The 22,164-nt window shown below is 42.8% G+C and overlaps 1 protein-coding gene across 1 annotated transcript; it reads right to left on the bottom strand.

The window, feature by feature from the left end:
• Nucleotides 1-9,543: 9,543 nt before the first annotated feature.
• LOC309528822 (interleukin-17F-like) lies at nt 9,544-14,595 on the bottom strand. Its single transcript, XM_082216536.1, has 3 exons — nt 14,320-14,595; nt 12,115-12,347; nt 9,544-10,319 (listed from the first exon to the last, which is right to left on the bottom strand). Exons 1-3 carry the CDS (start codon nt 14,476-14,478, stop codon nt 10,079-10,081), a joined length of 633 nt encoding a protein of 210 aa, XP_082072662.1. The 5' UTR covers nt 14,479-14,595; the 3' UTR covers nt 9,544-10,078.
• Between the last annotated feature and the right edge of the window lie 7,569 nt (nt 14,596-22,164).

The raw sequence follows: 22,164 nt of genomic DNA, 5'->3' as shown, positions 1-22,164 counted from the left end.
ATAAGGAACTTTCATTTTGACTTGGGTAAAGTTCTGCAAGTTTAAAGTGAACTTGAAAGGTTCTCTCCTTTTTTTCCTCTTTTTTCTTTTTTTATTTTTTCTGGGGAACTTAATGGCGGAAGCTTTTCACTTTGTTTTCTAACTTTTGGAGAGCTCCCCCTACAGGATTGTGGAATATCTAGTCTCTGAGAACTGCTGGTTGTTTTGCAAATCTTCTGCTTGGATGTTTATGTCTTGGACTGCTTTCCCATGGGATTTACAATTTGACCTTGACACATGGACAGCTGTGGAATGAGTGGCACTGCAAAAACAAGGGCTGCCAAAAAAGCAAAACAAACTGAACTGTTGCAATCAACTTTAACTGTGCAGCCACGTAGATCATCTGTTCCAATTGTTACAGGTCTGCAGGAGGGAGAAGTTAAACAGCCAGCTTCAGGGGATATGGCCTCAGGAGGACTTGACCCACTTTCTAAAGAAATATTGGACCAGCTGGCAGCCTTAAATAAGAAAGCTGATGAACAGGTGACCAAATTTGATCAAGTGACAGCTACTATTAACAAATTGACTGACCAAGTTTCTCAAAATACACAGGCAATAGGGAATATTCAAACAACAACGGCAGAAAATCGTAAACTGGCCGAAGCAAAATTAAAAGCAGAACAAGCCAACAAGAAGATTGAGGAAGTAAGAGGGGAAGTAAGGCCACTGAGTAGACAGATCAACGAACAGCAAGCCTTTCTGTCCATGCAGGAATTGAAAAATCGGGAAAGCAATCTTAGGCTGAGAAATATACCAGAACTTGAAAAAGAAGACTTGACTGGCTTCCTGACAGCAGAAATATCAAAGTCTTGGGGGCTAGCAGAAGACAAGGACTTTAAAATAGTCACCGCATTCAGATTGGGAAGAGTGGCGAGGAAGGACAAACCGAGAGATTGCCTGATCATTTTGAGATCTAGGCAAGAAAAAGACAATATACTCGGCCTACATTTTAAAATTTAAAAATTCACTGGTGATTCAGGGTAAGACAGCAGAAATCTACAGAGATATACCGAAACAACTTTTGGACTTAAGAACTACATATAAAGACCTCGCAGGACTGTTGAGAAACAACACAATTCCCTATAGGTGGGAATTCCCCCAAGGACTATCTTTTAATTTCAAAGGGAAAAAAGTAAAAATTAGAACAGTAGAGGACCAAGAAAAGTTCCTGAACGACCACGGGGAGGACCTTCGGAAAGGAGTGGCAGGAGTTTGGCCACCACCTCCGTCTGGCTCAACACCTGCTCCACCTCCAGATTTGGACGACAAGGGAGACGCATCCCTACTGGACTGACAAATTGATTCAGGATGTCTCTGCAGCTACTTAGTTGGAACATTCATGGCGCAAATTCCCCCGAGAAAAGGAAAAAGATCTTTCATATATTGAGAAAAGAACAATTGGACATTATCTGTTTGCAAGAAACACACGTGACTAGGCTACATAGGAGAGTTTTAATCAATAAAAGATTAGGCCAAGAATTTATTTCATCAGACAAGGTTAAGAAAAGAGGAGTAGTGATCTACGCAAAGGAGAACCTATCACCAAAATTTTTGTTTAAAGATGAGCAAGGAAGAATTTTGGCGATTGAAATACAAACACAAGGAGAAAAAATTTTGATAGTAGGAATATATGCATCTAATGAGGGGAAATCGGAATTTTACAAAAACTGCATGAGACAATGCTGGATCATACTGACTATACCAACATCATTGTGATGGGAGATATGAATGGGGTGGTCTCCACCTACATGGACAAGTCACAAAACCAAAACCTGACTAATGATGGCAGATTACCTAAAACTTTTTTTGAACTAACTGACAACATGGACCTGATTGACATATGGAGGACAAAGAACCCCTTAGGTAAAGAAGGAACATTCTTTTCTGAGGCCCACCTATCATGGACAAGAATCGACCAAATTTGGACAACTAGAGGACTGGCACCTAAGACAAAAAAAATAGAAATCTGCCCCAAAACCTGCTCCGACCATAATGCTTTGAAAATGGAACTGAGACTTATGCCAGCTGGATCCTTCAGATGGAGAATGAATGACACTTTATTTAGAGATCAGGAGATCATGAAGAAGGCCCAAAAAAACTTGAAGGATTACTTTGAACTAAATTTGAACACTTCGGTGGAAAAGAGAACAATCTGGGACGCGAGCAAAGCGGTCATGAGAGGGTTTCTGATTCAACAGAATTCAATTAAGAAAAAACTCTGGAATGGGAAAAAAGATAAGATATTAGAGAAGATAAGAGACGGTGAAAAGAGGCTGAGACTTAATCCAAAGTCAAAAGAAGTTTTAAGAGAAATTAAATTTTACCAAGCACAATATGCGAAATTGATAAACCAAGAAGTAGAATGGAAAATTAAACAAATGAGACAAAGATCATTTGAATCAGCAAATAAATGTGGAAAACTGCTAGCATGGCAGTTGAAAAAGAGACAAAAATTGAACTTTGTTACCAATCTGGAGGTTGAAGGGGAAAGTATTCAGAAACCAGAAGAAATTAGAAAGTGTTTCCAGAGATATTTCAAAAAATTGTTTAAGCAAGGGCCTCAGGAAGAGACTGAGATAAACCAATTTATAAAAATAAATGGACTACAAAAATTATCCCAAGAGAAACAAACAACCCTGAATCACAGAATAACACAACAGGAAATTGAGAGTGCCATTCAGAACATGCAATTAGGTAAATCCCCAGGCCCAGATGGACTTACCTCCAAATATTATAAGATATTAAAGGACTATTTGACCCAACCACTATTGGAGGTATGCAATCAGATTATGGAGGGGAAGGGCGCACCAGAATCGTGGAAAGAAGCCTTCATCACATTGATACTAAAATTGGAATCTGAAAAGACTCAACTCAAGAACTACCGTCCCATCTCACTCCTAAACGTGGATTACAAAATTTTTGCTGATATTTTGGCAAATAGACTCAAAAAGGTTTTAAATGAAGTAATCCATAAGGACCAGGCAGGCTTTCTCCCAGGTAGACATTTGTCTGATAATACTAGGAATATCATTGACGTTTTGGAATTATTGCAGACAAATATGAACACGAAAGCAGCGTTAATCTTTATAGATGCAGAGAAGGCCTTTGACAACATTTCTTGGAAATTCATGAAGAAAAATTTGGAAGGGATGGGAGTGGGACGGGCGTTCCAAAATAGCATAGAAGCAATCTATTCAGAACAGAAAGCTAAATTGATAGTGAACAATGTGGTGACAGAAGAGTTCAAAATTGAAAAAGGGACACGACAGGGGTGCCCTTTATCCCCTCTGTTATTTATTTCAGTCCTGGAGGTGTTGTTGAATTTGATTAGGAAGGACCAGCTGGTAGAAGGAATACAGGTCGGAGAGAAACAATATAAATTGAAGGCCTTTGCAGATGATTTGGTTTTAACATTACAGGAGCCAGAACCTAGTACAAAAAGAGCTTTAGAATTAATTTATGAGTTTGGTCGGGTGGCGGGATTTAAGTTGAATAAACAAAAAACCAAGGTTTTGGGAAAAAATTTGACACCTTCAGAAACAGATGGGTTTCAGAAGGAAACAGAGTTAACCGTGGTTAAAAAAGTGAAATACCTGGGGGTCAACTTGTCTGCTAAAAACTTGAACTTATTTAAAGACAATTATGAAAAATGTTGGTCAGAAATCAAAAAGGATTTAGAAATTTGGTCAAGACTAAAACTTTCCTTGTTGGGAAGAATTGCAGCTGTAAAGATGAATGTATTGCCAAAGATGTTGTTCTTGCTTCAAACCCTACAGATTGTGGACAGAGTGGAATGTTTTGGAAAGTGGCAGAAAGATATCTCGAAGTTTGTCTGGCAGGGCAAAAAGCCCAGGATAAAATTTAAAATATTAACAGATGCGAAAGAAAGAGGGGGATTTGCCCTGCCGGACTTAAGGTTATATTATGAAGCTGCATCTTTCTGCTGGATGAAAGACTGGTTCTTATTAGAAAACACGGATGTCCTAGATCTGGAAGGGTTCAATAATGCTTTTGGATGGCATGCATATTTGTGGTACGACAAGGTAAAGGTTCACAAGTTGTTCAAAAACCATATTGTCAGGAAAGCTTTGTTCATCGTTTGGACTAAATATAAAGACTTGCTAGAAAACAAAACCCCGAGGTGGCTCTCACCAATAGAGGCAAAGGCCCGAAAAAGACTTAATATGGAGGTTGGTTGGGCAAAGTACTGTGAGATTATAGAAAAGAGTGGAGATAATTGGAGGTTGCAGAGCTTGGACAAATTAAAAAACAAGGTGCAAGACTGGTTACACTATGCCCAAATTCAAGAGATTTTTAAAAAGGATAAAAAAAAATAGGTTTCCAGGTGGAGAAATCGAAATTAGAGACAGAATTACTTGAACCAAAGACTAAAGTACTTTCAAGAATGTATAACTTGCTGCTTAAATGGAATACTCAGGATGAGATAGTCAAATCAGCCATGATAAAATGGGCTCAAGACATTGGGTACAACATTATGTTTGATGACTGGGAAAGGTTATGGACCACTGGATTGAAATTCACAGCATGTAATGCCTTGAAAGAAAATATTATGAAAATGATATATAGGTGGTACATGACCCCAGTCAAACTTGCAAAGATATACCATTTGTCTGATAATAAATGTTGGAAATGCAGGGAGGCTGAAGGGACATTCTTTCACCTCTGGTGGACTTGCCCGAGGGTGAAGGCCTTCTGGGAAATGATTTATAATGAGTTAAAAAAGGTATTTAAGTATACCTTTCACAAGAAACCAGAGGCCTTCCTCCTGGGCATTGTCGGCCAGAAAGTGCTAAAGAAGGATAGAACTTTCTTTTTATACGCAACTACAGCAGCAAGAATTCTTATTGCCAAACACTGGAAGACACAAGATTTACCCACGCTGGAAGAGTGGCATACGCAACTGATGGACTACATGGAGTTAGCGGAAATGACTGGCAGAATCCGAGATCTGGGAGAAGAAACAACAGAAGAGGACTGGGGAAAATTTAAGGACTATTTACAAAAATATTATAAGCTATATGAATGTTGAGAATTTGCTAAGTTTTGGAGAAAACTAGCTTCAGTAAAAATTTTAAAGAAGGAAATTAGGTTATAACTATGAAAACATGAAAGTTTAGAGTAATTTCTGGACTTATTATAGGGAACAAAAATGACTTAACAATAGGTACTCTAAACTGAAAATATGGTTAGCTGAAAGTACAAAAAACGCATGAAACAAGGTAACAATTTGCTGTTATTTTTATTGTAAAGAATGCAGGGTGTGGAAGATGTGGGGAAGTCCGGTAGATTTTGAAAAATTGTGTTGGAAAAATGAAGAATTTCTTTTCTAATCTTTTCTTTTCTCTTTCTGTAATGCTGCTTTTGCTGTATATTTGATTATATATTTGTACCTGGAAAGAAGCAATAAAAAATATTATATATAAAAAAATGAAACTAACGGTCAGGGGTCCCTTAACCTTTGCCTTTACACACAAACAGTATAGAGAGAGATGGGGGGGTGAGAACCCCAAACTCATGACTAGGGTTGCCCTGCATAATACAGGATTGTCCCCGTGTTGCAGTGTAAAATGCCTAATGGCTAAAAACTAGAAAAAAGAAACTGTGCAAACAAAAAAGGAATGGCAAGACCAACTGTTAGAGTATATTGAACTGGCTAGATTAACAGAGGCAATTAGAGATCACAATAGACAAGTTTCAAAAAGCATGGAGGAAATGCAGAGAATACGTCACGAAACAGTGCCCTAAAATACATACCTGGACTTCTTTCGATTAATGTCTGCTGGAGACTTTGTGGATATTTAAGTTATAATTAGAAAAATCTTATTAATTATTAGTAAAGGAAACAGCTTATAAGAAGTAAATAAGGAGGCCAGATACAGGATAAAGGAAGTCTTTCATTTGGTTGTTTGTATTGTTGTATGTTATGTTTATTGTATTTCTGTATTGGGGAGGAGGGGGGGTTATGTTATGTTGAAAATAAAATTTCCAATAAAAATTAAAAAATAAATAAAATGCCACATCCCATCCAGCCCCACTTGGGGGGGGGCAGGGATGAGCCAGGGAACTTCTGCATGCTGACCAGATGCTCCGCCCCTGAGCTATGGCCTTGTGGGGTGGGGGTGGGGGTAACATACCAAAGTATGATGAGCAGACCTCAAGCTCTCAGAGCAAAGTGGCTCTGAGCTCCAGGAGAAGCAGCTTTGTATAGGCTTTTCCCTCCCCTTTGCAAGGGCTCATGGGACAGCTTTTTCTCATGAGCCCATTGGACAGACAAGATACTGGGCAAAACCTTGCCCAGTATTTTGTGGCAATCTATGGGTCACAGTATAGGGACGCAGGTGGTGCTGTGGGTTAAACCACAGAGCCTAGGACTTGCTGATCAGAAGGTCGGCGGTTCGAATCCCTGCAACGGGGTGAGCTCCCATTGCTTGGTCCCAGCTCCTGCCAACCTAACAGTTCGAAAGCACCTCAAAGTGCAAGTAGATAAATAGGTCCCACTCCAGCGGGAAGGTAAACGGCATTTCTGTGCACTGCTCTGGTTCGCCAGAAGCGGCTTAGTCATGCTGGCCACATGACCCGGAAGCTGTACGCCGGCTCCCTCGGCCAATAAAGCGAGATGAGCACCGCAACCCCAGAGTCGGTCACGACTGGACCTAATGGTCAGGGGTCCCTTTACCTTTACCTTTTATGGGTCACAGTGTGGCCAAGCCTAGGTGCCCTGTGCTTATTGGACACAGAGTGAGGCTTCTTGGTATATTAACCAGTAAGAACTTAAAGAAAACTGGACTGCATTGCTAGTTGTTTAAGAGCAATGTGTTTATTTGTATTTGCACCTCTTTTTTGTAACAAGTTTAAGGACAGTTTGCAGTAAAACTTTGGAACTCTTTTCTTGGTGTGGAGAGCTTACTGTGCAAGGTCCAGATCAGGGAACTGCATTCACATAGCTTTAACAAGAAGCCCACATGTCCCTCTACTCGGAAGCGCCGGAGGAGGAAGGAGGTGCTCAGGAACAGATGTCCAGAACGTAAGCTAGAGCAGAAATCGATTTCATTTCCAGAGGACACCCTTGTATGCGGAGGACTGAAGCAATGACAGATGGGAAATGGAAGACCCATCTACCCCCCAAGCAGAGCTGCAAAGGCACCACCATCACACCTGGGACTGAGCTCTGCTCCTCACCTGGCCCATTTTGCAGCATCATTGTAACAGCTCAGTATAGCAGGTGAGTGATTGCAAAAGGCATTATTCCCAGGGTAGCTTTTTTAAAAAATTGGTTATTTATTGTGTGATGGTATGTTTGTTTTCAAAAAAGGGAACAATTTCACTTTTTCCTTTATTTGATGTCTCTTAACTTCAATGTTCCTGCCAACCTAGCAGTTCGAAAGCACGTCAAAGTGCAAGTAGATAAATAGGTACCACTCCGGCAGGAAGGTAAACGGCGTTTCCGTGCGTTGCTCTGGTTCGCCAGAAGCGGCTTAGTCATGATGGCCACATGACCCGGAAGCTGTACGCCAGCTCCCTCGGCCAATAAAGCGAGATGAGCGCCACAACACCAGAGTCCGTCACGACTGGACCTAATGGTCAGGGGTCCCTTTACCTTTACCTTTAACTTCAATGCCATCTTTGTGAGCCGCTTAGGGATAGAACTATTAAGCATTTAGAAAGAGAGAGAAACCTTGGTACAAACAGCTCTGGGCCCTTGGGATGGAGTATGGAATCTAAATGAAATCAAACCAAATCACAAACACCAGTGTTTTTTCCTCCTCTCCAACACCACACAAATAGGCATTTAAAAGAGAGAGAGAGAGACTGATAGGGTTGCCTTTCTTTTCTTTTTCTTCCCTTTCTTTTTTACACCTGGGCAAAGTTGTTGAGCTTTCCATTGGGGACATCTCCCCCCAAATACTTAGTCTTTGTAGTGGTGGTTGTTGTTTTGGGATTTTCACAACAGTTTTTCTTTTTTAAAAAACACCCTAGTTGCCATACATTTGGGTTTTCCCCCGGACATTTGGCTGATTCATTAAAAATCCACCCAGACACCATTTTGACAGTCCTGTTCCCAGACGTGTCCTGGAAAACCTGGACATATGGCAGCCCTAGACACTGAGGCAAATGCCAGCCTGTCAATTGTCGCCTGCTGGTCAATTTGCGGCAAAGTTCCAGAAGCCGAGAAGCGGCCGTCCAACAGAAGGGGTGGGTTGGAAATGGTTTCTGAAGGGAGAGAAGGGGGAAGAGGTCTCAGAAAGAAGTTGTGATCTGAACAAAGTTCGAGAGAGTTGGCAGGAATGCTGAGCAAAGTGGAGATCAGAAGAAAGAGAAAATTTGCTTAATTGTGCCTCTCTCCCCTTTCCATTGACATGGCAACTGTTCTGTGAAATCGCATGCAGCATTTGAGAAAGAAAGTTGCCGTTTGTAGGACTAGCTGCCTGAGAAACAGTTTCTATCCAAATGTGCTTTTGGTTTTAAACACAGTGTAAGGAGTCTCTCGGGACAAGAGTGGCGCTGTGGGTTAATCCACAGAGCCTAGGACTTGCCAATCAGAAGGCCGGCGGTTTGAATCCCTGCGACAGGGTGAGCTCCCGCTGCTCAGTCCCTGCTCCTGCCAACCTAGCAGTTCGAAAGCACGTCAAAGTGCAAGTAGATAAATAGGTACAGCTCCAGCAGGAAGGCAAATGGCGTTTCCGTGAGCTGCTCTGGTTTGCCAGAAGCAGCTTAGTCATGCTGGCTACATGACCTGGAAGCTGTACAGCGGCTCCCTCGGCCAATAAAGCAAGATGGGCGCTGCAACCCCAGAGTCGGCCACGACTGGACCTAATGGTCAGGGGCCCTTTTACCTTTTTAAGGAGTCTCTATGGGAGTATATTGTATTTTAAAAATGGGGTATCAGAGTTTTTAGGGGGCTAACCAGGTTGGGATAGCTGGGATAGCAGGCTTGTTTGTTTTGAATGCCTTATGTAGATTATTCCCCCCCCCCAATTGCGTTGTTCTATTTGGGACAATGACAATAAAGATTATCGTATCGTATCGTAGCTGGGTCTTAGAGGTGGAAGAGGCAGCCGGTTGGATTGAAAGGGCCGGAGTCCCGTTCCTCCCTCAGCCTTCCCTGGGGAAAAGCAAACAGGTTCATGTTTGTGGTGCATAACAGGTGCATGACAGCGATTGGAGTCTTCCGCTGGCATTTAAGTCACAAGAGATCCGCACCTGATTGCTCAATGGTCTAGGAAGCTGCCCAGACTGGAGAGTCAGGGATTGTACCTGGCACCTTCTGCCTGCAAGCAAATGCTCCAGCTATGGCCTTGAGCTGCCTGCACAGTGCATAAAACAAGCCCCTGGCCTGGCCTGGCTCGCCCGTGCCAACAGTCGGTTCTCTTAAACATTTCACCACTAGGAAAGTTTTCAATTCGAAAAATGTGAACAGACAACTCAATATTTCTGTCTTTTTATTCATTGTTTAAGTTACTGAATAAATACAAATAACTCGTGTTTTTGAATTATAATTTGCAGGTGCATAAATACAAGTTATATAAATAGGTCTTATAAATACAGCTGGAAGCAAGTTTCTCTTTGCTTCTCCATGAGTTTCACATTTCATATGCATTTATATCGTGACATAGAACATACAATTCAATACGACTGACCAATAGCACGGGGGGAAAGGATGCAACACTCGTTACAAGGCAGGACTTTTACATTTTTGGCAAGTGAAGAGAAGAGGCCATTTTAGCTAGGAGAGATTATTTTTGTCATCGTGGCCTGAGGGTAGGAGGAATATATATTCAACATTTTCATGGCCTACTTAAATGTTTTGAAACAAATGCCATTTTAAAGTTGTGTCATCTAGTAAGAAAGTTGCACAAAATCTTTCCTAATTCTATGGTGTCTTTATTTCTTCTCATCCCTGAGATAGCAGTCTCTTTCTCTTTTGAGTCATCAAAGAATGTGATTTGGATTCGGAAAGCATCAGCCTGGAGTCGATCATTTACCTCTGCTGGTCAATTCTATGCTTCTTTCAGGCACTTCAATTAGCATAGCTTCTGGTGCTCGACATGACACAGGTGCAACCAACATTAATCACTTCTTTCTCCAGCCAAAAGGTCTGCTGGCAACCAACCTGCTTCCGTCGAAGAACCATGATCTCCTGCCGAATAGGAACAGAATTCAGGGCTATAGTTGGGTTGCCTTTGCTGTCCAGACAGAAGGCATGGCGGCAGGTGGCTTTCGAAATCACATGGGGAAACCTGTTGGGATCTTCGTGAGTGCTGCAAATACAGAGGCAAAAGGAAGGCAAGACTGTTAGTTTATCAGAACACGTAGAGCCTTGAAACTGGCTGCATACAATGGGAAGCTAAACGTTTGCTCCTCTCCAGCGCTAAATAAGAGTCTTGGCCAAAGAGAAGCCGGAATGGCCGCCTTGTAGAAAGGTCTGTGAGCATGGAAGAGACTTCCAAAGGTTCACACATCTCAATCCTTCAAGGAAGAGAGGCTGCAAGTTATCAGAAAGTGAAGGAAATGGGTGCTTATTGACTACTATATTAATAATATATTATCATGTGATATGCAATACAATCTGTCAGTTTGCCAGTTCCTCTTCCATGACAGGGGTCGAGAGCCTCAGCCACTGCCCTTGGGGGTACAAATATGGCCCTCCAGTCTCTTAAGACTCTCCAGGCCACCCCACCCCCCTCACTGGTTCTGCTCTTTGCTTCCCTCTAGTACTGGAATGTGAGAATGCCTCTTGCTTGCCTGAATTGTGGATGGAGAGGTGAGTGGGTTTAGAAACCTGTGGCTTTTGCGTGGTGGGAATGTTGCTGACTATGTGGAGGCAGGAGGCTCTTGCTCCTGGCATATATCCCTGGAAGGCTGACTTAAGGGAAATGGGGTCCTTGGGCTGCAAAGGGTTCTCATCTCCTGCCCTGTGAAGCAAGGGAAGGTGAGAGAGACCCATTCCTGGTTTCAAGCAGGCAGAGGAGGGTGATCCAACGGGAGGTTCTCAAAGCAAGTGCTGCCGAGGAGAATGTGAGATCAGAAACATGCACAGACTGTGTTGATCAAGAGTCTCTTACTTGGGACTGCTACCATGATTACCTGTGAATGGGCACCTCAAACTGAGCAGCAGATATACTCCAAGGGGAAGGCAAGGCAACTTTGCATAGACCAAGCAGCCAATTACTACCAGTAGACATAGGGAGTAAAAGGAGCAGCCATGGGGAAAAGATGTTCTCAGAAACATTCTGCCATCAGAGAAACACTCTGTGTCCCACACTATAGAGCAGGCTTCCTCAACCTCAGCCCTCCAGATGTTTTGAGACTACATTTCCCATCATCCCTGACCACTGGTCCTGCTAGCTAGGGATCATGGGAGTTGTAGGTCAAAAACATCTGGAGGGCCGAGGTTGAGGAAGTTATAGAGTCAAATAACTTCCATTTCAAAGGCAGTTGTCTGTAACTACCGTGGTGCAGACTATAGAGTTGTGGCTCTGAAAGCTTTGAGGGCAAGGGCACAAAATCCAAGCACCCATGCACCTCTGGTGATTTAAGCTTTAGGACCCTCACAACAGGGACCCAGGCTGCCAAAGAGTTCCTCTGTGCCGGCTGGTCGGGCTCCATTCGAGAAGACACAAATTAGTAGCAATGTGAAGCATGGCTGTTATCATGTGCAGAGTGCCTTTCCCCCATTGCAGGGCAAATTGAACCAGCAGCCCCTCACTGGATGAGGAGCCCCTGTCCAAAGCTACAATTCCAGATAGGGGTGAGCCCTGGCATTTATCAATGAAGCACAACCTGGAAGTAGCGGAAGCAGGATCAGGGGAAGGTCCAAACACCTCAGCAAGAAAAAAACTGCTCCCTTCATGGAGACAATTCAGCTCTCCCTCTCTCTCCAGTCTGTTTCCCAGAAAACCCGGCTGGCTCCTGGGTTTGACAACAGCTACAAAATTGTGTCCTTTCTTGCGGCAGCCCTAGACATTTTAAAGTATTGAAGAACCACGTTGGGTTTGCTATGCATGCTCTGCTTCATAGCCAACACATTTGATTCAGTGAGAATAAGGACAATACCTGTAATCCCATGGAGATACAGATCTGTTCCTGATGTCCTGAGGCACCTCACTGGCTGGTTGTGGGCGGCCAATGTGGACTTGGAATGTCAGGGACTTTGGAGGAAAATCCTCTTGGGTTCCAGACTGGGGTGGACAGTTCTCGCTGGGTTCCTGGTTGTTTTTCCCAGGCTTAACTGCTTTTCCAGAAGCTAAATTTATAGCTGAAAGCAGCAGCAGCAGCAACAACCCAACCTGAAAGGGAGAAGAGATACAGAATGAGTTCTTTTATCATGTGCAGGTTAGCCAGAGGTATAATCTGAAACTGACATAAAATAGGTTTTTACATAAAACAGTTTATACTAGGCACTCTGCTAATACTGAAGTATTTAAAGGGTGCCAGGTTTTACTGAAAGCCAGAGTTGTGACCCTGAAACCCTTCCTCTGAAGCCTAAAACATCAAGCAGTGGGGGCTCACTGGTGAAGCAGCAATAGGCTAAACGTGCCTTTTTTAAGAAATAAAATAAATCACATATATCAAGTCTAATCCCTTTCACCAAAAGCAACTTTCAGGACTACTCTCTGTTTGGGAGTTTTGCAGCTGGGCTGAACCACTGCCAGTTTGTGATAGAGGCCAGGACTGATAGACGGATTTCAAACGAAGACAAAATCTCATTGGCAAAAGTTTGAGGAAAAGCTGCACCATCAAACACTTGTCACAAGTCATTTAGCATGTTAATATTTATTTACTTTATAAATATATATATATATGTATTTCTCTTACAAAATTATAAATAATAAGGCATGACACAACCCCAAAATGGGTCACTAGGGGTGTAAAATACTAAACGTATTATTTTACAGTGATTACAGTAAACCAGTACAGTGGCTTCTTCAATAAATTCACTTGGAAAACTCAGAATAATAGGAGTGAGCTAAAGAGCATTTCCTGTTTATCCACACTTTATGGCAATATATGTTGTAGGTATTTCTCGTCCATGTGTTGCTTCATTTGTATATTTAATAATACTGTGCCAAACAAATTATCTTCTTTTTCTCTCTCCTTGCCACCTTCAATTTTTACAACAGCTTTTCCATTATGGCTGTTTGCCAAATTATATTATACCCAGTGGTCGATATTAATTAATTGCAAAGTTTTCCAAGTTCTATTACCATTCTAGCTGCTGTTAGTAAATGCGTTATTAATTCCTAACTTCTTAATCAGTCTATATTTGAAATATATAAATTAAGTAAGGCAAAAGCTGAGGTTGTTGGGATTGTCTGAACTGTAATCTGAGATATCGCTTTCAAAACTTGCTTCCAAAATTGTTCTATTTGTTGTTCTATTCGTTAATATTTATTTGTGTGCCAATCAAGCAAATAAATTCACAAGGAAAGCAGATGGGACCCTGGGGGGAGTGGTACTTGGGGGGGAAACAATGAAATCCTGCTGAGAATGAATTGATTATATATCAGTCCTCTTTCAAATCTAAAAGTAGCTTTAGATCTATGAGATTACGAAAAGCATTCAGTTATGTGAAACATTAACCCAGAGCAGGTGAGATCAGAGTCATAGCTATGAAGCATTGTTGGTAGTTTATCTACGGGATGAAAATCCCTCCAGAAAAAGAAGTTCATAAATTCAAGGAAATAGTTGTTATCCAAATGCTTTAAACTGTACTGTCCAAATCTATTACATTAATTACACATATTATGCTAATTAAATATAGCTTATTGTTGAAGCTATAATGAGGGATGGATAGACAGACAGAAGACTTAGATAACCATTGGCTTCAATCTTTGGTAGCAAGTGGGTTGGGAGATTGAAGCTTCACTAACAAAATTCTGCATGTGGAAGGAAGAAGAGAAGAAGAAGAGGAGTTTGGATTTGATATCCCGCCTTTCACTCCCTTCAGGAGTCTCAAAGCGGCTAACATTCTCCTTTCTCTTCCTCCTCCACAACAAACACTCTGTGAGGTGAGTGGGGCTGAGAGACTTCAAAGAAGTGTGACTGGCCCAAGGTCACCCAGCAGCTGCATGTGGAGGAGTGGAGACACGAACCCGGTTCCCCAGATTACGAGTCTACCGCTCTTAACCACTACACCACACTGGATGAAGTAAGAACTAAAATGCAATGTCACACGCCTCTACTTTTTAAGTTGGACACAAATGGGTACTAAGAGTTCTATACACCATAAATGACAATCTATATTATCAGTGTACTCACCAGTGAGGGAAATCTTGTAGAAGGCATAGTAGCTTTTCTTTTCTGCTGCAAGGAGGCTATTGCTGGAGGTTTTGCACCTGAGTACCTTGAATCGTGTCCGTATGTGCAATCCCAGTCTCCTTTTATACTGTCTTCAGAATCAAAGCCAGTTTTTTCCATTCGCTAGTCTTCCCGCCCTCGGTTGTGGTTCAGGGGCAGCTGTGGCTGACATTTACCCTTTTTTCCCCTCGACCACTTCCTCGAAAGTGTCACATGTCACATACGTACACCAGGGGACAGCAAGGGAAATGCATTTAATACACCACCTACCTAGTTATGGGGAATCTAGACCAATAGATTTGTTTGAATGAAAAACAGATGGCCTACAAGATAACGGCAAGCTTGCCTGAGAAGCGTTTTTCCCCCTTTCCCCTTTTTAGCGTATTGCATCATTACAACTTACCTATTGTAAAATAGAACAATCTAGATCTATGTCATACCTTCACAATCTGTGTATGAAAGCACATAGACAAGCATCCATCATAGGGATATAAACTAGACAATTGCCCTGTCAACCCTGCAAAAATAAATTCTGCCACTTTCAACATCCTGTGTACATCATAGGTCTTTTATTTCTTCCACTTCTTCCAGTGATTTCAGGGCAGCATCCTAGTCCCACAACAATTACATTGGTTGAGCTGGGTTGTGAGGCGATAAATAGGCTCAAGAGACCACCAGCTTCATAATTTTGAACCTACATCCAACCCCAGGATTATAGCAACTTGCTGCTCCCTTTCAAGCAAATGATATTGCTGCATTGGGAGTGCAATGCCCATTTGTTCTAAAGGGAGCCAGGCTCCCTTTCACAGATCTTTTCCTTGGAAAACACATTTTCCCTGCACTCGTGCTGCAATTCTACATGGCTCCAGCTACAACTTTAGTAGTAATGAATACTGCACAATTGTGGAGCCGTATGTGATAAAGGGGTCTTGGCTGGGCAGTCCAGGACTTCCATATACACAATCCAGATAGGTCACTTCAGTGCTGCTAATGCAGCAAAAACAACACAGGAGGCCACAGTTATGAGTTATAAGCTCCACCTGATTGGCAAAAAGTACAAGTGCTATAGCTTGCCTTTGATTGTGCCCTTCCACAAGAACATGCATTGCACTGTCCAAAATGATGGCTTTTCTGCAGACACCTTCCCTATAGAGAGTGGTGTGAAACAGGGCTGTGTTCTCGCACCCGCTCTCTTTGGCACATTCTTCTCCCTGTTGCTCTCATATGCCTTCAGCTTGACTAAAGACAGTGTGTTCTTCCATTCAAAGAGCAATGGGGGTCTGTTCATCCTAGGTGGTGGGTTCTTATGCCTTGACAGCGCCCTCCAAGAAAGCTCTACAGAGTCTCATCAACCATTTTGCCCAAACCTGCATGGGGTTCAGCCTCAGCCCAATGAAGACCAACATCTTGGGTCAGGATATTGCCAGCACTCCACACATCAGCATTGATGACCACATGCTTGAGGTGGTAAACCATTTTATCTGCCTGGGCTCCACCATAACCAGCAACCTCTCCATCGATGCCGAGCTGGGCAAACGTATTGGCAAGGCAGCTACAGCAATGGCTCACCTCTCCCAAAGGGTATGGGAGAACACGATGCTAATGTCCAATACCATGATGATGGTCTACTAGGCTTGTGTGCTGAGCATGCTGCTTTATGGTAGTGAGCCATGGGCAACTTATGCCTACCAGGAGCAATGCCTCAATGCCTTCCACATGTGCTGCGTCAGGAAGATTTTGGGCACCGCTTGGCAGGGCAGAGCCTCAAACAAAGATGTGTTCTCCCAAGCCCACATTCCCAACATGTTCACACTCCTTTCTTGGCAACATGTGTGCTGGATCATGTCCACAGAATGGAAAATGGCAGGATCCCAAGAACGTGCTCTACAGGGAGCTGGCTTCTGGCACCAGGCCCATTGGCAGACCAACACTGTGTTATAAAGATGTCTGCAAACATGACATGAAGGCTGGCAACATCAGTTGCCTGTGGGAATCCCGTGCCTGGAGACAGACAGTCTAGTTGTATATCCATAGCAGTGCCAAGAGGAGGAATGAGCCCAGGGAGAAGACATGCCATGGTACGCCTGTCACAGTGAAAGTGGATGCCTTCATCTGCCCCAGATGCAATAAAACATGTCTCTCCCATTTTGGTCTCTACAGCCACAGCAGGTGCTATAACTCTCCAACAGATGGAGGGCCCACTCCTCCATTGTCTCCTGAGACAGATGGATGCCAACATGAAGATGTGCCATAATGGATAGTTTCTGTGACATCAGTTCAATGAGCGCCCCCGTACCCAGGCCTATGCAATGTTATAGGATCATCATAGGTCCCAGTCCCCGCTCCATGACTGCTGTGGTGGACATATCCAGTGCACATTCACAGGGGAAATGAGGGGTCACCTTTTCTTTTCAAACACATCCCCTAGCTATTCCTCTACAGCAAATTTCCACCTGCCTTCATTCACTTGGCGATAGAAGGTTTCTGGTTCTGGGAAAAGGCTCAGTGGAATGACGAGGGCAGTGACCCTCAAGTTCCATCCTTCCAGGTAACCGTGGGAGAAACCCCTTGTCTGAAATCTTGGAGGGCCACTGCCTATCCGTGTAGACAATACTGCGCAGGATGGATCAGTGGTGCAACTCGGTATAAGGCAACTTCCTGCTGAGTATACTTTTCTGCACTGACAATAAATGAGCACTTTTCATGTTTCTGGAAAACTCATGATATTGACCCCTTTCCTCTTCCTTAAAGAGACAACCTTGCATCAAAATTGACATTACAGCTTAAATGAACCCTTTCAGAGAACTCTGCATTCCTGAGCGCCATAGTGCATCATAGAATTACGTCCTTTCTACTCCCATATTGTTGGAGGAATACAGAAGAAACTGAACTATGTGCTAGATGGAACCATTTTTTTCAAGAGCAGGGGGGAATCCTGTATTCGGCTCTTCTAGCTGGGCTGCAAGCTGTAGAACCCTACTGCAAGAAATCCACTTTTTAAAAATTGGTTTTTTGTTTTTAGGGAAATGGCAGAGAAGTGCACTGAAAATTAAAAGTCAATAAAAATAAAGCTGGTCCTAATTCTATTTGTTAATTGGATTATTCTTTCCACAGCATATTTTATTTGTGTCCATAATTTATTTGCATTCTTGCAAATCCACCATAAATTACGGTGTGTGTGTTGAATTTCAATATTTGATTCACATTTCCACCATCTATTGTCCATACTTGTGCTAATCTTGTGAAGCATGTTCCATCAAGTTACTCCTATAAAATAGATTTGTTTTGTACAAGTAGAAATGAAAACTTTTGCCTAAGTTTTCATATATACTTCCAGATTTTAAACGTTGTTGATACCCCTGGATCTTGTTCCCAACTTACTTATCAGCAGACTAAGTGACCACTAGTGACCCTTCCAACTCCCAGAATCCCATTGCTCTACGCTGCCTGCAAGCCAGGCCAGTGAATTTCACCACCCCAGTCTTTTCTGTGGAATGTAATAGTGTCTGCAGTGAGGAAAGGGATTAGCAAAGCTGAATTCTTCCCCATTGTGTTTGTACTGTTGATGAATGGGGAGTAGCATTAAGTGGTAGGAGTGGGTAGGAAGGGGGGAATTGATTGAATTTGCAGTTAAAAGTCAATGTATCAAATTTGTAGTTTCCAAAACAATATGAGAAGTGAAACACGAACACCCTTTGGAAATGTGGACTTCTCTGAATTTTGCAGTGCAATTCTCCAGCCACATAATGCATACCTCCCCAAAGTGCATACACTCGTGTACATAAAAAATGCATACAAAGATGCATTATTAGGGAGAAATACTTTGCAAACCACAAGGAGAGGGGGACGACAGAGGACGAGATGGTTGGACAGTGTTCTCGAAGCTACCAGCATGAGTTTGACCAAACTGCGGGAGGCAGTGGAGGACAGGAGTGCCTGGCGTGCTCTGGTCCAGGGGGTCACGAAGAGTCGGACACGACTAAACGACTAAACAACAACAACTTTGCAAACATGTGTTGCATTGGGCAAAACTGCCTTTAAAAAAATTCACTAAAATGTGGGAGGATTTTCACTTTTAAACACACACACATAGATATGGAGTTGTGGAGAACTGAACTTACAATTGGAAAGATGAGAAATGGAGAGAAACCAAAACAGACTTATTGCCCCATTGCTAGTGCTGAGTGGGGCCACTCCCATTCCTCTTCAGGAATGGGAGCCTGTATACTGCACAAATCCCACAACACTTTTTTTTTTCAAAAAATTGTATTGATTTTCCAAAATATTTCTTAAACAAACAGACAGACAACCATAAATCTCAACCATATTAAACCAATCTTAGTGACATTGTTAAGTGACTTCCTCATATCCCCCTAGTTGAATTTCAGTGTATATCATTTTAACAGTTTTCCAAAAACAATTTTCTCATAAAATTAACTTAATCACTTAACATCTTTCTATCTTTCTATTTTGGCATTAAACGTATTAATTCCTAACATTACATATTTAAATCCTAAGCCTATCTAATATTTGCAAGCTTTTCCAGTTAAGTTCCCACAACACTTTTTTTCATACTACGGATCGCTTATGACGGTAACCTTTCCTTACAGGATTATAACTTTCCGGGGATGCCTGTTGCTGGTAAAAGTTCTTCCTCTGCCCATAAAAGACCGCTGACTAACCGTTATGACAGGAAGGGAGCTGAATGGCAGAGTGACCTATTTTATTTCCCCCCACTGTCTGTCTGAGGTAAAGAAATGCAGATTTGACACGGCATTCTATTTTTCTTTGTCAGGTAATACATCAAATGGAAATTATTATTACTACAAGCAGGGTCACAAGGAGTGTCTAAACGGATTCCCCACCTCTGCCTTTCCTTTTTGCTATCGAGGGCAGTTCCGGCACACATTGGCTGCCCTTTAAACCTAAAGAAATAGCATTCTTTGTGCTTGCGTCAATTAGATTCCCCCCGCCAAGTCATTGAGGGGGCATGGTGGGGAGGTCAGAGCTGATGTTACTATCATATGGGTTAGGTCAAGGAATATCCCAAGGAACTCAGCTTGGACAACGCTAATTAAATTATAGATCAGGCTTTAAGAATCCTCCCGGGCACAAGGAACAATTAACCAGGGTGGACAGAGATGAGTAGTCAAGGCAAATTTCTAAAAGCAATCTTCCCTTCATTGTTGCACATACACACACAAACACACAGCCTGGATAGCTCAGCTGGTTAGAGTGTGGGGCTGCTAACACCAAGGTTGCAGGTTCAATCCCCGTGTGGGACAGCAGTAGGTTCCTACATTGCAGCCAGTGGATCATTTCCCCTTTATGCTAGTTGCAACAGTTTTAGGCAGAAAGTATGGTGGGAGGGAGGGTCCCTTTACCTTTATGGCATGAGGAATAAGATCTTGGCTGCAGATATTGTGCCAAAGACAGTGGGAGGCCACATGACCCCTCATCCCTTTTGCCACATTTGCCCTCTTCACACGTTGCACACATGAAGAGGACAAGCGTGCCAGGACGGCAACAATCATGGCAGTGACAAAAGAGGAAAAGCAGAAAGGACAAGAATCCACACAGATGGCCCTGGAAGACCTACTTCAGACAGCTGTATAAATTTGTAACCATGGGTGCGTGGGTGGGTGTGGGACCACATGAACTGGCCAAGCCTTCTCCACCCATAACCTGCACCAGTTGATCAGGAAGGCCTGAAGAGGAATTTTAAAAATGCTCAGTTGAATGTACGTCCTAAGCATAAGGAGAGTTGTAAGTGGTTCAGTTTAAGCATGACCTTGAAAATTAGGACTTATTTCCTGGCAAATATCTGTTTACTGTTAGGCTGTGAGATTTAAGCCTGATTGGGAACAACACCATCAGAGTTAACATCTGCTATCTGGAACAGATGAAACATTAGAAACATCATGTATGTCTAGTAGCATCCGGAGGGCTTGGAATCATGGAATTGTAGAGTTGGAAGGGACCGCAAGGATCATATTGTTCAACTCCCTGCAATGCATAAATAAATCTTTGGCCCAATATGGGGCTCAAACCCACAACCCCGAGATTAAGAGTCTGATGCTCTACTGCTGACTCCCTTGCTAGAACAATTTCACTGGCTGCTGTTCTGTTTCTAACCTCAATTCAAATTGCTGGTTCTCACCTATGTAACCCTAATGATTCTCCATTGTATTTGGTTTACCATGACTCTAGGACTAGGCTCCACTTGACTGTTCTCTGGTGAAACAGAGCCAAGGTCACTTTTAGGAAGAGTTTCCCCTGAGCACACAACTGGAGCGAAATTCTCCAGTCATCTGTGTTCTGGAAGGGCACGTCCCCTCAACTCTGAGAAGTACCATGAAGGTGTGTTTAGAGACACGTGTCCTGAGCATGCATGGCAACAACAGTGACATCGAACACATCCTCAAGAAGAGGAAAGATAAAGGAGCAACTGAACAGAAGGCTTAAGGCACACAGCAATTTGTAATGACAGCCTTAACATGAAGTTTAAATGCCTTAATGCTTCACTGATTCAGATTTTCAAACTGAGAAGCCTTTTTGCACTCTTCTTTAGCTCCTCTTTCTACCCCACAAGAGCTGTCTTGAGTGGTTTTTCCTTATAGAGTTTTCTTTACATAGCAAATAAAATGGAAGAGATAAAAATTAGAGTGTCTAGCAAAAGAATGAGAGACTCTTGAATTGCTAAAACTATGTCTATCACGTAGAATGGGCACATCTCCCTCCTTTTTTCCCCACTTTTAGTTTCAGAGCTTCCAGACGGAAACTGATCAGCCTTGCAGATAACAAATTTGAACCATTGCAGCTTTGTAATATGCAAATATGGAAGATATGAAAATGAACTAACCTGATTAGGCTGACTAAACGTCTGATTCCTATCAGGTACAGTTGCTAAGTCAGCTGTGGTGTGTGGGTTGTTGGTTAGAATTGGAACTACATTGTAGCTTGATTTTCTTCTTTGGCGATCACTCATAGCCGAGTAAGATTGTCTTCCATAAACAAAACCGTGTTTATGGAAGACAATCTTACTCAGCTACGAGTGATCACCAAAGAAGAAGATTAAGCTACAACGTAGTTCCAATTTTAACCAACAACCCACACACTGCAGTTGAATCCGTAAGTGTCTGTGGAGGCCAATTCTGGATCCACACATCCTTCCACAATGGGGTACATTGGTTTCCAGGCGGGAGTTGATTACGGTGTGCATTTGCCAAGCGTGCCTTCCTCTTAGCATGTTTCTCCCTTTCTTCTTGAGTTTGAGTGTCTTCAAAGCCCATGACACCTTTACTAAAGGCTGTTCTCCAATTCGAGCGCTTGCAGGCAAGTGTTTCCTAATTGTTGGTGTTTATACTACATTTTTTAAGATTTGTCTTGAGACAGTCTTTAAACCTCTTTTGTTGACCACCAGCATTACACCTCCCATTTTAAAGTTTGGAATGGAGTAGTTGCTTTGGAAGACGATCATCAGGCATTCGAACAACATGGCCAGTCACTACGCGACCACCTCCTAGCAGTGGGAGATTCCAGGGGTTCCCGGTGCTTTCCCAGGTTTCAGTTTCCTTGGAATGAGGGACAGCAGGGACTGTGGTGTCTTTGTGATATAAGGTTTACTTCAAGCATAGGCAACCTCGGCCCTCCGTGACCGACTCTGGGGTTGCGGCGCTCATCTCGCTTTATTGGCCGAGGGAGCCGGCATACAGCTTCCGGGTCATGTGGCCAGCATGACTAAGCTGCTTCTGGCGAACCAGAGCAGCGCACGGAAACACCTTTACCTTCCCGCCGGAGTGGTAC

The sequence above is a fragment of the Podarcis vaucheri genome, assembly GCF_965113315.1.
Source record: "Podarcis vaucheri genome assembly, chromosome: 3".
NCBI classification, from domain to species: Eukaryota; Metazoa; Chordata; class Lepidosauria; order Squamata; family Lacertidae; genus Podarcis; species Podarcis vaucheri.
This window is presented reverse-complemented; position numbering and strand designations above follow the sequence as displayed.

Bases quoted from the DNA above. Each gene is read 5' to 3' on its own strand.
- LOC309528822 (XM_082216536.1), bottom strand. From the start codon at position 14,478: ATGGAAAAAACTGGCTTTGATTCTGAAGACAGTATAAAAGGAGACTGG. The intron at 12,348-14,319 runs GTGAGTACACTG...TCTCCCTTTCAG, and splicing joins CTACAAGATTTCCCTCACTG to GTTGGGTTGTTGCTGCTGCT. The intron at 10,320-12,114 runs GTATTGTCCTTA...CTGTATTTGCAG, and splicing joins GTATCTCCATGGGATTACAG to CACTCACGAAGATCCCAACA.